At 40.7% G+C, this 13594-nt stretch overlaps 1 protein-coding gene across 1 annotated transcript; it reads left to right on the top strand.

Annotated features, from left to right (window-relative positions):
- The first annotated feature begins 5451 nt into the window (after window positions 1-5451).
- On the top strand, window positions 5452-7678 carry LOC147888037 (cytochrome P450 734A1-like). The gene is made up of 5 exons (XM_087393803.1): window positions 5452-5961; window positions 6061-6284; window positions 6387-6631; window positions 6727-7108; window positions 7233-7678. The coding sequence occupies exons 1-5, from the start codon at window positions 5670-5672 to the stop codon at window positions 7674-7676; spliced, it is 1587 nt and encodes a 528-aa protein (XP_087249929.1). The 5' UTR covers window positions 5452-5669; the 3' UTR covers window positions 7677-7678.
- Window positions 7679-13594: the final 5916 nt, after the last annotated feature.

Below are 13594 nucleotides of genomic sequence, written 5' to 3' on the forward strand. Positions count from 1 at the left end.
ACAATGTTGGGGACTAGTGATAATATCAACTTACTATTCTTGACACTTTTCATGACATGTATATCAATGGTTTTCCACAAGTTTTACAATTAGAAAAAAAATCCAATTCTTTACATATTCCATAGGAATGTGTGTCTAGAAAGGGCCGATAGGTTGTAATGAAATTGAATAAGAGCCTAGTTAATAAACTAAACTCAATCTTTACAAGGGAATGAATGTACTAATGGAAAGAAACAAGGTACATGCAACTTTGATAAGCACCATTCATGGATCATTTGAACCTTTTTACAACAAAAAATCTTTATGTGAAAAATAAATGCAAGAGATAAATCTTGAGATCTGCTAGGATTAAAGACTAGGACATTTTTACAAAAACTCACTCACTATCTTAAAATAGACACCCACTTAGCATGTTGATTGTTAACACATAAAACATTCTAAATGATGCCAACAAAACTAGTGTGAAACCATCATCACTCATGTCCATTGCATTTATCATGTTCTAGTCTATCAAGTCCTTTTTCTTGATTAGGTACTTTGCATTCAAGTTCATGCCTCACTACATTTCCACAATTGATATGGAGAATCTCAAAACAGTTTTAAATAATTATGGCTTTTTTTCCTTCCTCCCTCCCTGATATACTTTGGCCATGATGTCACGTAGCAACAAAGTTGTATTCTTCATTATTTGTGCTATGAATAATCTTAAAATTAAGTAAAATCAAAAAGTACATGGCATCCTACCTAGTTACTCAATAGCTTGTTATAAACAACTTCTTAGCTTATTTATTATCAACGCAAAAGAGATTTTAAATGATGACAACAAAATCTAATGTGAAACTCATGTCCTTTGTATTGATCATGCCCTATTCTTCGAAGTCCTATTTTTTTGTTAGGTACTTTGCATTCAATTTGATGCATCACCACATTTGTGCACACAACTTTTGTATGTGTACTATACTCATCTTGCCTTGATAGCGATATACCTTGATTTATTGTCCTTGAGAATTAGTTATACGCAGAACCAGATTGATTGAGAAATTCAATTCATGGGAAGAATCTCAAAATGGTTTCGAATAATTACGGTTTTATTTTTCCTCCCTCGCTCCTTCATATACTCTAGCCATGATGCCACATAGCAATGAAGTTGGAAATTATTCATTATTTGAGGTCTTGATAATTTTAAAATTAAGTAAAGTTAGAAAGTACATGGCACCTTACCCATTCTTGATTCTAATGGGTCCCCTAACTATGTTACATAAGAGAGAATTTATTTGAATTTCTTATGAATGAAAACAACCGTGGAAAATATTTATTTCCCCAAAACTTTTTAGGGATCCTTTGCAAGAGAATTAATTAAGTCTTTTGGAATTTCCTCAAAAACTTTTAAAAGAATCATTTTATATTGAGGAGCTCTAATAGTGTCTATTCATAGTGCTAAGTGGCTTTGTGTTGATAATTAATGTTTGAAATCCCTCTTTTTGAGCTTATGGAACCCCCTCCTTGAGTGTATGCATGTGTTTTAAGGTTAATATTTCATAAAGAATATTTGTATTTACTCACTCTCCTTTCAAATTTGATATAATAGCAACCTCAACAGTTCTGCCAAACAAGAACACCCTTAGAAGAGATTTGAATTGCATAACATTCCTACCCCTTGTTATATTGTGACTCTTATTTCGACCTTGAGTACCTTTGTAAATAAGGCATTTCTTGTCGCCAATCTTCACACACTATTGTCTATGATGGTACTTGACCATAAGAAATCCTAGTAGGACATAGTGATGTCTCAACAGTATGATGATTGAGAATGTACAATGTTTTAGCTCATGTTGAATAGCACAAAATATTTGGTCAGAAGAACCTATGTGAAGTGCTCCTCAAGGATGACAAGCCATGATTACACCTATAGGTAGTAATTGTAATTGGCCGACAACCTATTATTGGAGAGTCATACTTAAGGAGCCAAATCAAAATAAATATTAAAATATTTCTTAGGCCCATGACCTTGATGGCGATAGGGAGCATAAAGTATTCCTCTTGAATAAGTATTCGATGGTACATGCTCATTGATTACAAATTCATTGTTGATACCATTGAAAATATATATACTCACTCAGTCATTGGGGTGATTCACATTATTGACACCAATGAATGAATCTAGACATATATCAAAAAGGCACCTTTTAAAAAGGTACATAGTCTACACATATGCCATTGTAAGTTTTGTGTTTGGAGTCTTGCGGCCCATGGGTGGAGGACTCATGATTCACTCATCTTTACCTAAATTCTTACCGTTTATTGTCCTTGAAAGCTCACATGAGAGATGGGTGCAAGGGGTGGAGAGACAATATGGTATTCTCATGGAAACATGGTTTTGGTTGTGAAGGAGTAAGACTTCATTAATGCATTTTGTTTCAAGAGGATATTCAATAGAAAGCATTGCATGATTGCTCTTAGTGTTACACATTCCTTGTGGCATCACTAAGCAATATGTAAGATAGCACATGCAATCAACAGAAGTCGCTTTGGAGTTACATAAAATATCCATACATAAAGGGTTCTTTTAATTCAAAAAGTGAAAATTTCCATACATAATCAATGATGCTTTTATTTTCTCAAAATTTATAGAATGGTGTATACAAGTTATTAAAACCCATAGGTAGGGGTTTTTTAATACCCCTTAATCACATGTGCTATCCGAGGTTTTTTCATAGTGACCCCCCCCCCCCCAAGCAAACACTATGAGGTTAATGTCATGATGAGTGTACTAATTGAAAATTCTACATAGAACGTGGTGGAAGTTGCTTGTGCAACATGCTAGCAAGAGGGGATATTGAATGGTGTGTAGTTCCTCAATGAATTTAGTATTTGGAGGAGATTCAATAGAAACTACATCATGATTTGGAACCTATTACAAATACTAGAATTGTACTTAATGTACATTATTAGGTTAATGTCCCAATGAGTGTAGTACTGGAAAAACCTACATTCATTGCGGTAGAAGTATGCTTGTGCAACATACTAACAACATGAACACTCATGGTTATTGAAGGTTGTGGAGAACAAACAATAAAAATTTGTGATTTCAAGGTTTCACAAAATGAGACACCTAACCCTTATTGGATGTTGTTGGCTTTAACTCCTCACACATTGAAAAATAAATATAGATTTAATAATAGAGAATAAGGAACTCTCCTTTAAGAATAGGGATGGTGTGTCTTCCCATTGTGTAGAGCTCCAATTGGTAATAGACCAAACACATCCATATTGAAGACACCACCACTAAAGTCTGAGTTTATAGAGATCTTTCAAGGTTTGCTTTTTCCCTCCTAAAAGTTTTGTTATTTGCATTATTAAGTGACAATTGCAAAACTTTTGCATGGATTCTAGAAATAGCCATAAAGATATCACTCTTGTTCTTCTTCGTACCATTTAAATTGTTAGCCAATAGTTGTAACCATTTTGAAAGGATGCTCCGAAAAGACACAAAGATGTCTCTTTTATTCTGCTATATACCTTGCTTTTACTCTTCTTGCCAAGATTTTATTCTACTATACCACTTTTGCTCTTCTTCTTCTTCTTCTTCTTCTTTGCTAGAGGTTGGAAGTCCCCATGATGAGCAATCTTGTCCCTTTCATCACGGGAAAAACTAGCATGCATGTTGCTATAGTCTTGTGAAAAGAGTCAATGTTCATAAAAAAGCCAGTGGAGTACAAGTACTTGTGAGCATTGCCTTAGATAGTAATAGAAAGTGGATAACCAAGTGGAAAAGGTAGGAAAGAGAGCTTGAATTAGAAGGGTGAGTGGCTTAGAGGACACCTTTTAACATAACTAAAAGGCGAGAGCACTATCTTGAAGGTAATGCTAAAAAGGTTTCTATCAATTGGCAATCAAACTAGCCAATTAAAAATTTTGACTAGTTAGGCAATATAAGCAAAGGCTCTCTCAATTCCCAAGCTCTCTGGTCAATAGATGAGTTATCATCTTTGATGAAAAGAGGAGTTCACACTTGCCCTATAAGTTCAATACTTTTCATGAAAACCCAAGATTAGCTATGTGAGGTGAAAGTTGAAGGAAAACAAAAAATGGTCACAAGAACATGTGCTTCTTATAGTTATAAATTGTGAGAAAACCTCATATTTATGAGAATTATCTCAAATTTTTTGCGCTTTGCAGGTTTTGGAAAATTTTCCAAAAATGTTTTCTGTGAATGTTGGCTATGACCTTTCTACAGTTGCATGGCATATGGGATTGATGTGGTCTGGTGAACATTGAAGGCAAACAAAAAATGGTCACAAAAACATGCACTTTTTGTATTTATGAATTTTATCTCTAATTTTATGCGCATTTTGGGGCTATCGATCCTGGATGTGGACCTTGGCCTGACTACCTGGTGGGCAGAGTAGCTATGCCCCCTGATAAACCATGAAGGGGTGGGTGAGCGAGAGTGTGGTGAGTTTTTTTCCCAAAATAAATTTATGTGAATGTTGTTTATGGTCTTTCTATAATTGCATGGCAGATGTCCTAGCTTGGTGGTCGAAATGCGTATGCTTGGGGTGTATGTGAGTTTGGCCGGACTACCGAGCGGTTAGGGCATCATGTCCCTCGATAGACAAAAGTGGGTTTTAAAAAAAAGAAAGAAATCAAGGAGCACATGATGGCTTGATAGCGCTATCTTTTTAAACTTTTATGGAGTAGATCAATAGTTGATGTGAAAAGGGGAGAGCAAGCGCATGTGAAAAGGGGAGAGCAAGCGCGTGCGAGAGAGAGAGAGAGAGAGAGAGAGAGAGAGAGAGAGAGATTTAATGGAGGGGATGAGTGTCCAAAATTTATTGGGAGGATGAGATGAGTGTTCAAATTTGATGGGGGGACACTTTTTATGAAAAGTGTGTTACTAAAGAGAGGGTGCCTTGCAAAGGCAAGAGCTAAAAAGAAAGAAGGGGAAATTTTCACTAAAGGAAATGTGACCACCTCATGCTTAGATTTTGACAACCCTTCAATCCCCTACAATAAGAGAAATGATATGGCTTCGCCTTTGGCATGGCAATTTTAGAATCCATTCCACCGCAGCAAATGAATGACCAGGCAAAAGCCGCAGAAGTTGGCGAGCGTCGCTAAATTTGGCGGCGGTGTGGCGTATGATATAGCAGGAGCCCACAAGAAACCTGCTTGGTACGTTGCCCATCACTAACCAACCAATTCAGTCACGTTGTCTTCCTCTTCGATCCTGTCTCATCAACCCCATCTTCCATTCATTCATGCCCCTCTGATGTTTATGGCGTTGCCTCCATCTCCCTCCACCTTCGTCGTTGCCTCCATCTCCCTCCACGTACTCTTCCCTTGGGAGCTACACTTTACAGTCATAGTCTATAGAAGCTTTCCACTGTTCCGCACACCTCTGGCCTTTTCCTCATTAATCGTACTCGCTCTTCCAGCGTCCTCATCCTCCACCAGCTTTCCTTGCTGGCAATGTCAGCTAAAACCGGCCGGCAGGCTTTCCCCCCCTTCTGTATAGTTCGCCCATATAATTCACCGGCACAAATCTCCTAAATAATTGTACTCCTCCTTTGCTTGTTTGCCTCTCTGCTTACCCCTTTTAAATAGAATCGAGATAGCCCTTGATCTCGCCCCAAGTTCTACGGAGAAAACGTCACTACTCCGATATTATGGACTCGTTTGCCGTCTGGCTTTGCTTCACCCTAGCTGCTGCTTCTGCAGCTCTCGTTATATTTTCGTTATGCTGCCGAACCTTGTTTATCTGCTGGTGGAGGCCATGCATGATCTCAAAAGCATTAGAGCAGCACGGGCTGAAAGGTTTGAAATACCGCTTTCTATCAGGAAACATACCAGAGTATGCAACTCTGGTACGGCTCGCACATTCTACGCATATGGAAAACATCTCGCACGATATTGTTCCTCGGATTATGCCTCACTACGCAAAATGGTCCCAGACTTATGGTAAGGATAAACTGCTAGAAGCGTATTTCAATCCTTCGTTGCAATAGTGACTAGAGTCAATTCGTCCATTCATAATGCCGCAAGAAATCTGTCGTCTAGGTGAACAGTTTTACTATTGGTATGGATGGACGCCACGGTTATTCATCGTCGCCCCTGAGGTGGTCAAGGAAGTGCTATCAGACAATTCTGGACAATACACGAAGCTTGCTCCACGTCCCGAAGTTTTGGATCTCTTCGGAAACGGTCTTCCTGCGCTGAATGGAGAAACATGGGCCGTTCATCGCCGAGTATTAAATCCTGCATTCCGCTTGAACAAACTGGAGGTCAAAGTTCATTTAACTCGTCTTGAATGTTGTAGCTGACGGAAAATATGTAATTGGTTGTCAACTAGCCTAAACGTTTGCTCCTTTTCATGCCCTGGACAGGCTATGGTACCCACAATGTTAGACTCAGCGAACGCTCTGTTTGACAAGTGGGAAAGGCAGTTCCACACTACACAATGGACAGAAATAGACGTCTGTGAAGAGTTCATCGCGTTAACAGCCGATATCATTGCCCGCACGGCCTTTGGTAGCAGTTACGAAGAGGGGAAGCATGTATTCGACATGCAAAGGCAACAGAAATTTGTTGTGACTCAGGCTGATCGAACCACGTATATTCCCGGCAGCAGGTGCACACAAACTTCCACTGAGTCATTTTTCGCTTAATCCCTGCAGCTGTACTTCCTCTTTGCTCAGAAAGCGTATGTGTCGTTCGTTCATACAGGTTTTTCCCCACGCAAGTGAACCGATTGCGGTGGAGCCTCCATCGGCAAATCGAAAAGCAGCTCCGCTTAATCATCCGCAATCGTATGAAATCAGCTGGACTCGGACGGATTGATTGTTTCAGAGACGACCTTTTGGGACTGATGTTAATGGCTAACAAGCAACGAAGCGATCTTGGCAAGGCAACTCTGAGTATACAAAACGTTGTGGACGAGTGTAAAACATTCCTTCTCGCTGGCCATGAGACTACGTCGAGTCTCTTGACATGGACAACTATGCTCCTCGCCCACCATGGAGAGTGGCAGAAGCGAGCGCGTGCCGAGGTTCTTGAAATCTGTGGAGCGAATTGTCCCGACAAGGAGTCAATGAATCGCCTAAAAATTGTGTGTTACTAACGCTTCACTGGAATGGATAACTAGGAGGAGTATGGAGCGGTTGAGATTTGTTGAGAATCAGATCTATAATTTATGTGCCTTATGCTGTGTAGTTTAACCATTGGCGATGCAGGTAACTATGATCCTTAACGAGTCGCTTCGGTTGTATCCACCTGTAGTTCATATGATTCGACACAGCTGCAAGAATATCAATTTGGGCAACGGGCATGCACCCAAGGGAACAGCCTTCCTGATTCCGATTGTACCGTTGCATCACAGCCGCGAGGTTTGGGGTGATGACGTGAATGAATACAATCCCAGCCGGTTTGTCGAAGGTGTTGCAAAGGCAGCCAAACATCCCCTCGCATTTATGCCCTTCGGTATTGGGCCGAGGCACTGTATTGCCCAGAATTTTTCCCTTTTGGAAGCAAAGCTGATAATCTGTACTTTGCTACAGCGTTTCTCATTCCGTATTTCGCCTTCCTACAGGCATGCACCCGCCCACATGATCACCATCCAGCCACAGTATGGCATGCAGTTAATGTTCAAACCGCTACGTGGATCATGGGACTCGTGAATCCAGGCATTTATGTGGAGGTTTGAGTTTATCCATTTAAGCTTAAAAACCTATATGTCGCCTCCGTTAAGCATTTGGAAACGGTGGGTGCAAATATAAGCTTTATTTCCCTAGACTGGAAAACTAATTTCCTCTATCAAGTGTCCGAGAAACACCATCGAGCGGGCTAGTGGCCTTATATCATATGTATTGTATTGTTTGGCCATGAATGACTTCAAGCATTATTATCTACACTAATCATGGATGCTCGGTAGTGCCACAAGAAGGCTCTCTCTCTCTCTCTCTCTCTCTCTCTCTCTCTCTCTCTCTCTCTCTTTGTGTGTGTGTCTGTGTCCAAGCCTTGGGTCAAAGGAATATGAATTTGGACCGTCCGCTTAAAATCTCATCCTCATTGTGCTGCCCTCCCCCGATTCACCTGCCTGAAACAGCCTGCTCGGATGCTACCTAAAAATGATCCTTAGAAGGGTCTCTCTCTCTCTCTCTCTCTCTCTCTCTCCCTCTGTTTGAATTAATACAAATTTACATAGGAACGTAAAAATAATAAAATATGACCCGTTTATTCTCATACATAGGAAAAGTAATAAATGAAAGTCTCTGTCATGCACCATTAGAAAAACATGCACAATAAGGCCTTTAAAGGAAGCTTGTAGATTCTCTTATGGCTTTCTTTCCATAAGGCAACTTTCTTGTACTTTCTAAATTTAGAAATTGCATTCTTCATGATAAATCAACTACATACATATCTCTTTCCTTCCATCTATTGCAATCACACCCTCTATGTGTTATGATGGATTCCATGTCCAACAATGAAGAACAATTATGCAAGCATAGAAAGCCGAAGAAATGGAGCAAAATGTTTTCATTGAATTTGCAATTTAAAAGATCAAAAAACTCAAAAGCAAAGTACTCATAAGATCAGTAATTCAAGAAATCCAACTTTATTTTGTTAAAGCATAGAGAACAAGCTATCTTTTCTCAAAGAACATAATCCTCACAATGTTGCCCTCATTTATATCTCTTTCGATACAAAAAGCTACTCAATGCAGAACACCAAAGACAAGCCATGCTTGTCAGCCTCAGAGTAGCGTCGTTCAGTTTCGAGCAATTGTTGAGAAGCAAATCAAACACGAAACATGAACTGATCCTCCCCTTGCTGGAGAAGAATGCCCGCCAGAGTGTGCTCACCAAACCCATGATTGATATAGAAAGTCTTTGACCAATCAGGATTGCGTAGAATGGGTTCTGAAGCCAGAGCACTTTTGATTTGTACGAACCCATGATCACAATCCTCACCCCAAGAGAAATCAACCCCATCTACTTGCAGGTACACATTCTCCAACTCCTCTTCTTTGCCGAAATACTCAATCATAGCTACTGTCAACCTCAGCCAACTTTGGCGAATGTCCTTGGCATGCTTCTCATACCACACGTGAGCCAAACCCTCTAGAAATGTGGGAAGAACCAACAACCATCTATCTTTGGTAAGAAAGTTGAGAGAAACACAACGGCACTTGAAGGCCACAAGATACTCATTTGGATTTTCTTCAACCTGACCACAAAACATAGGAATCTCAGCCATGCTTGGAAAATGGAAAAGAGAGAGGCGAAATGAAGCTTATCTATTGGCAAACAATGGAAAGAGGTAGCTTTAACTGAAAATCAGGTGAAGATACATCCACAAAGCACACATAGGCAGGGTAGGGTGTGACTGGTGTATTGTGAAACGCTATATACAGGAAGAATCTTCAGCATAGAATAGCTCATAGCAAATCTTAAAAGGACCAAACCTTATTGGTCGAGGCATGATATTGCATCCATCTTTATAGGCGAGGGTTAGAGACACAGCATTGTATGAGGTTGTTCATCAAGGCAAACAAGAATGCCATGACAAATGTCAACAGTTGGAGAGCTTGCACATCACCGTCAACTTCTTCCACTTCTTGTAGTCGCACTACAAGGCATAGGCCCTTTTTCGACGAAAATACCGACGTTTTTTACATTAATTTTTTTTTTTAAAACGGGCGCAAACGTCATTATTAATGTCATTAAAAGCATCACAAAAGAACGGTCACTATAAAGCATTGCTATATAGTGACACTAATAATCGTCGCTATATAGTGACACTGGTAAACGTTGCTATATAGTGACGATTAACAGAACTTTAAAAAAAGCATTAGTGGGGCAGAACAGGGCTTGCATTGGGGTCTCAAAAGGGCCTCCAATTAGTGTTTCCTAATTTCAAGGGATTAGAGAGTGGTTTGAGGTGTACCAATGAGAGTGCTAGAAGGTGTGGGGCAATGGTATGTTGAGGTGGAGGGTGGTGGGCAGGCCTACAAAGAGCCCCTATTGGTTTCTCCCCTTACACTAGGGACCACCCAAACCATCCCCCCCCTCTTAACCCATGTTTGACTCTCCTACTAAGTGCATCTCCCCCACATGAGCCCAAAACTGCCTTCAATGCGATGGTAGGGCCCTTCTGGCTAATTTTTCTACTCCCCTCCCTCTTTCTAGGCCTTTTCCCCCCACTGTTCTAGTCGAGCCTGCCAAATCACTCCATTCGAACCAAATCCCATGCATTTTCCCTCTTCCCCCTCTTTCTTTGCTCCCTCCTGCTCTGTCCTCTCCCTCCTGCTCCCCTCTCTCTCTCTCCCCTCTCCCTCTCCTGTGCCTCTGTTGGAGCTGCTATGTCCCTCTCCTTCTCCCTCTCCTGTGCCTCTATTGTGCTGCTACTTTTTCCCTCTCCTTCTTCCTCTTTTGTGCCTCTGTTGGAGCTGCTCTGTCCCTCTCCTTCTCCCTCTCCTGTGCCTTTCTTGATGCTGCTTTGTCCCCCTCCTTCTCCCTCTTTTGTGCCTCTGTTGGAGCTGCATTGCCCTGTGTAGGAGTCCCATTCTTGCTTTTGCAACCTCTGCAAGCATGGTGAGGAGCAAGGCTACAAGACCACGCAATGCTGTGTCCTCTTGTGTCTTCCACAACACCAGAAATGCATTGGATGAGTGGATCCCTTGCACCTACAGCTTCAATGACTGCATAGTGATGAAAGGATCGACCAAAGGTCCACATAAGCTTCCCAAGAGCAAGAGAGGTGATATCTTGCATGAGTGGAAGGGGCGCATCTTGAGGCTCAAGTTTGGGAAGAAAGGATGGCTCGCAAAAGTGCAACATGTTTACATGGGAAAAGATATGCGGCTTCCTCCATCATTCAATCAATCTAGGATACCATCACACTGTGAGCCTTTCTATCTATGTACCTCTTTCATGTGTAAGTGTACTGAGTCCATTTGTAAATTTTGTGTTTGGTTTCTAAGAGCTCTTATTCATGGTGGCAGATGTTTTCCCTTCGGGGACTTCGAGGAGTGGGAAGCAGTTGAATCATTCATAGGTAAGTTCACTGCGATTCATGAGGATTTAGGTAAGCAAATGCATGCTGGGGAGAAGTTGGCCTCCTTGCGAATGAAGAATGTGTATTGGTATAATGCAACATACATCACTCCAACAACATCATCAAGCTATGGCCATCTACAAACCACTGCACCACCACAACTTCAAGACATGGATTGCAGCAATGTGGACTCGAGGACATTGCAATCGTACAAGGACAAGATTGCAAAGGATGTGGACATGGCCATGAAGTTTACATTTGGATCCAAATGGGCAAGGCTATCTTGGTTTATGCCTCTACACATTTTTGCTTCTTTATTTCAGAATATACATATGCATAGAACAAAAACTATGTGGTCCTGCAAGCGTGTAGATGAAAATGCTCTTGAAGATTTACTTGGGATGAATTGGGGAACCAGGTCAGGCAACCAAAAGGGTGATGTGTTTCAATGTCACGCATGTAAAGACAATGTGGTTATTAGATACCATTTGTCACGCCAAATGTTGTATTTAGCTTTTCAGTACAAGCGTTGGAAGAAAACAAATGGCCAGTGGCTTCCCCTAGACTCTAATGATGAAGAAAATACAGGGGTAAGTTTGTCTATTGATGTTGAAGAGGGAGATGTCAAGAATGTGAATGTCACATCGCAATGGACTCTAAGGGATGTGCGAGAACACATATTGGTCATGGAGGATGGCATGTCAGAGTCCTTCTACTTTACCTTAAATGGTGGTAAGATCAGCCACCGTGTGGAGAAGTGCATGCATAGTGCCAATTTCATTCCTCCTGCAACTTTGAAGATTGCTAAAAATGTGTTTGACTAGTGCAACATTTAATTTTTTGTTTGTCAAATCCTAGTTATTGCTTCAAAAGATGATGGACATTTAAATTAAAATGTTATTGCTTTTAATGTTTTCTCCTTTCAGTTCATGGTAAATGTTTTTCAAAAAATTTGGGGATTTTATAATTAATTTTAATTTTTAGGGTTTTGATATATATTAAGGGGTAAGAGCCCTTTTTACATCACATTCTCGCTTTCACATTTAGAGAGCCATAGAAACTCCCGTCCTCAGAAGTTACTCCATCAACTGCTATTTGCCATGGATTCAACTACCTAGAACTGCGTTCCATGACTTCATCTCACGAACTGCATTTGCAGATCGTGAGGAAGAGATGTTTTTAGTGTTTGATAGGACTTTAGATGTCCTAGGCACATATATGCAAGCCAAGGATGACTTCTCAGATCTCATCCTTTACATGCAAGATAATTTCTCAAATTTTGCTTATACACTTGACCACTCTTCAAAGAGATGGGTTCCCATAGATTACATAAAGTATCTGTTCGTAGAGGAACCCAAGTTTGTAAAGCGCTTGGCCCGCTTTTGTGACAACCTTATAGACGAAGAGTTTAGGATAGTCAAAGCTCAAGACATCCTAGACGCGGGGATCACAGGAAATACAGGCACCAAATTCCTTTCATGGGAGATGACATTCATCTTCCTTCTCCAAGAAGGAAATTTAGAGGAAGAAGCCTCATCGTCTAGCACCCCCTCTGGTAGAACTGCTGATCTGGTCGTCGTCCCTGACTTGAACATCTACCTATCCAACAGAGGAGATGGAAGCAGCTCAAGCATTGAGCCTACTTCAAGAGCTCCCAATAGAGCAAGAATCCTACATTGGAGATCCCTCACCCAGACTCAAAATTATGGTCCTTGTCCCCCCTCATCATCGATGGAGAAGAGTACGTATTCCTCCATGACATAAAGATTCTTTTTGCCTACTTCTTACCTACTTTCTTTGGATTTCTCCATTGTGGCATATTCATGTGTCCTCCATTTAACTATAACTCTGTCAATGTTGTTCAACTCATGCGGACAAAAGGGTACCCTGGATACCCCACATCTTTAATAGAATTATAAGTGGTTATCATTGCTTGATTTCTTGTTGAACCTTGTGGATGGAAAACAACACAAAGGCAATCACAAGCCATAGTGTGAACTGAATACCTCATTTGGTTGACTCCCAGCATCAACAATTATGTGCAAACCTAATACACACAACAACAAGTGTTCCTCTCATGTACCTTCTTAACATAGTATGGCTTCAACTTTTGAAATCCTCGAGCCTCGATGTCTCCCAATGATCCCCATAATTCATTTTGTATTTGGAATGAATAGTTTTTGCAAAGTCTATAACAGAGACAACCACATCGTTTGGAAAGTTTGTGAGACATTATTTGTACTTGGAGTGCTACCTTTGTGCCCTAAAATTGTGTGCAACAAAAAACTTAAGGTGATGTTGGAATTGCCCAATCAACATTGATGGAGCTATTTCTTTATATAGCATATACATTCAAGTGGTGGAGCAAAAGCTACTCCAGCTTATTCCTCTATCATATATATATGAGTATACACGGGCATTGTACAAGTGGGTGGGCACACTAGGCTGAAAAACAAGATGACCAGACCATCATCCTATGCCCATCGGCACTTTACAATGTGCAAAGTGCATAGAGGATAAGCTGCTAGCAGACATCAGG

Source organism: Dipteris shenzhenensis, chromosome 22, assembly GCF_047967505.1.
Source record: "Dipteris shenzhenensis isolate YYH24624 ecotype China chromosome 22, Dip_SZ_1.0, whole genome shotgun sequence".
Lineage (NCBI taxonomy): Eukaryota > Viridiplantae > Streptophyta > Polypodiopsida > Gleicheniales > Dipteridaceae > Dipteris > Dipteris shenzhenensis.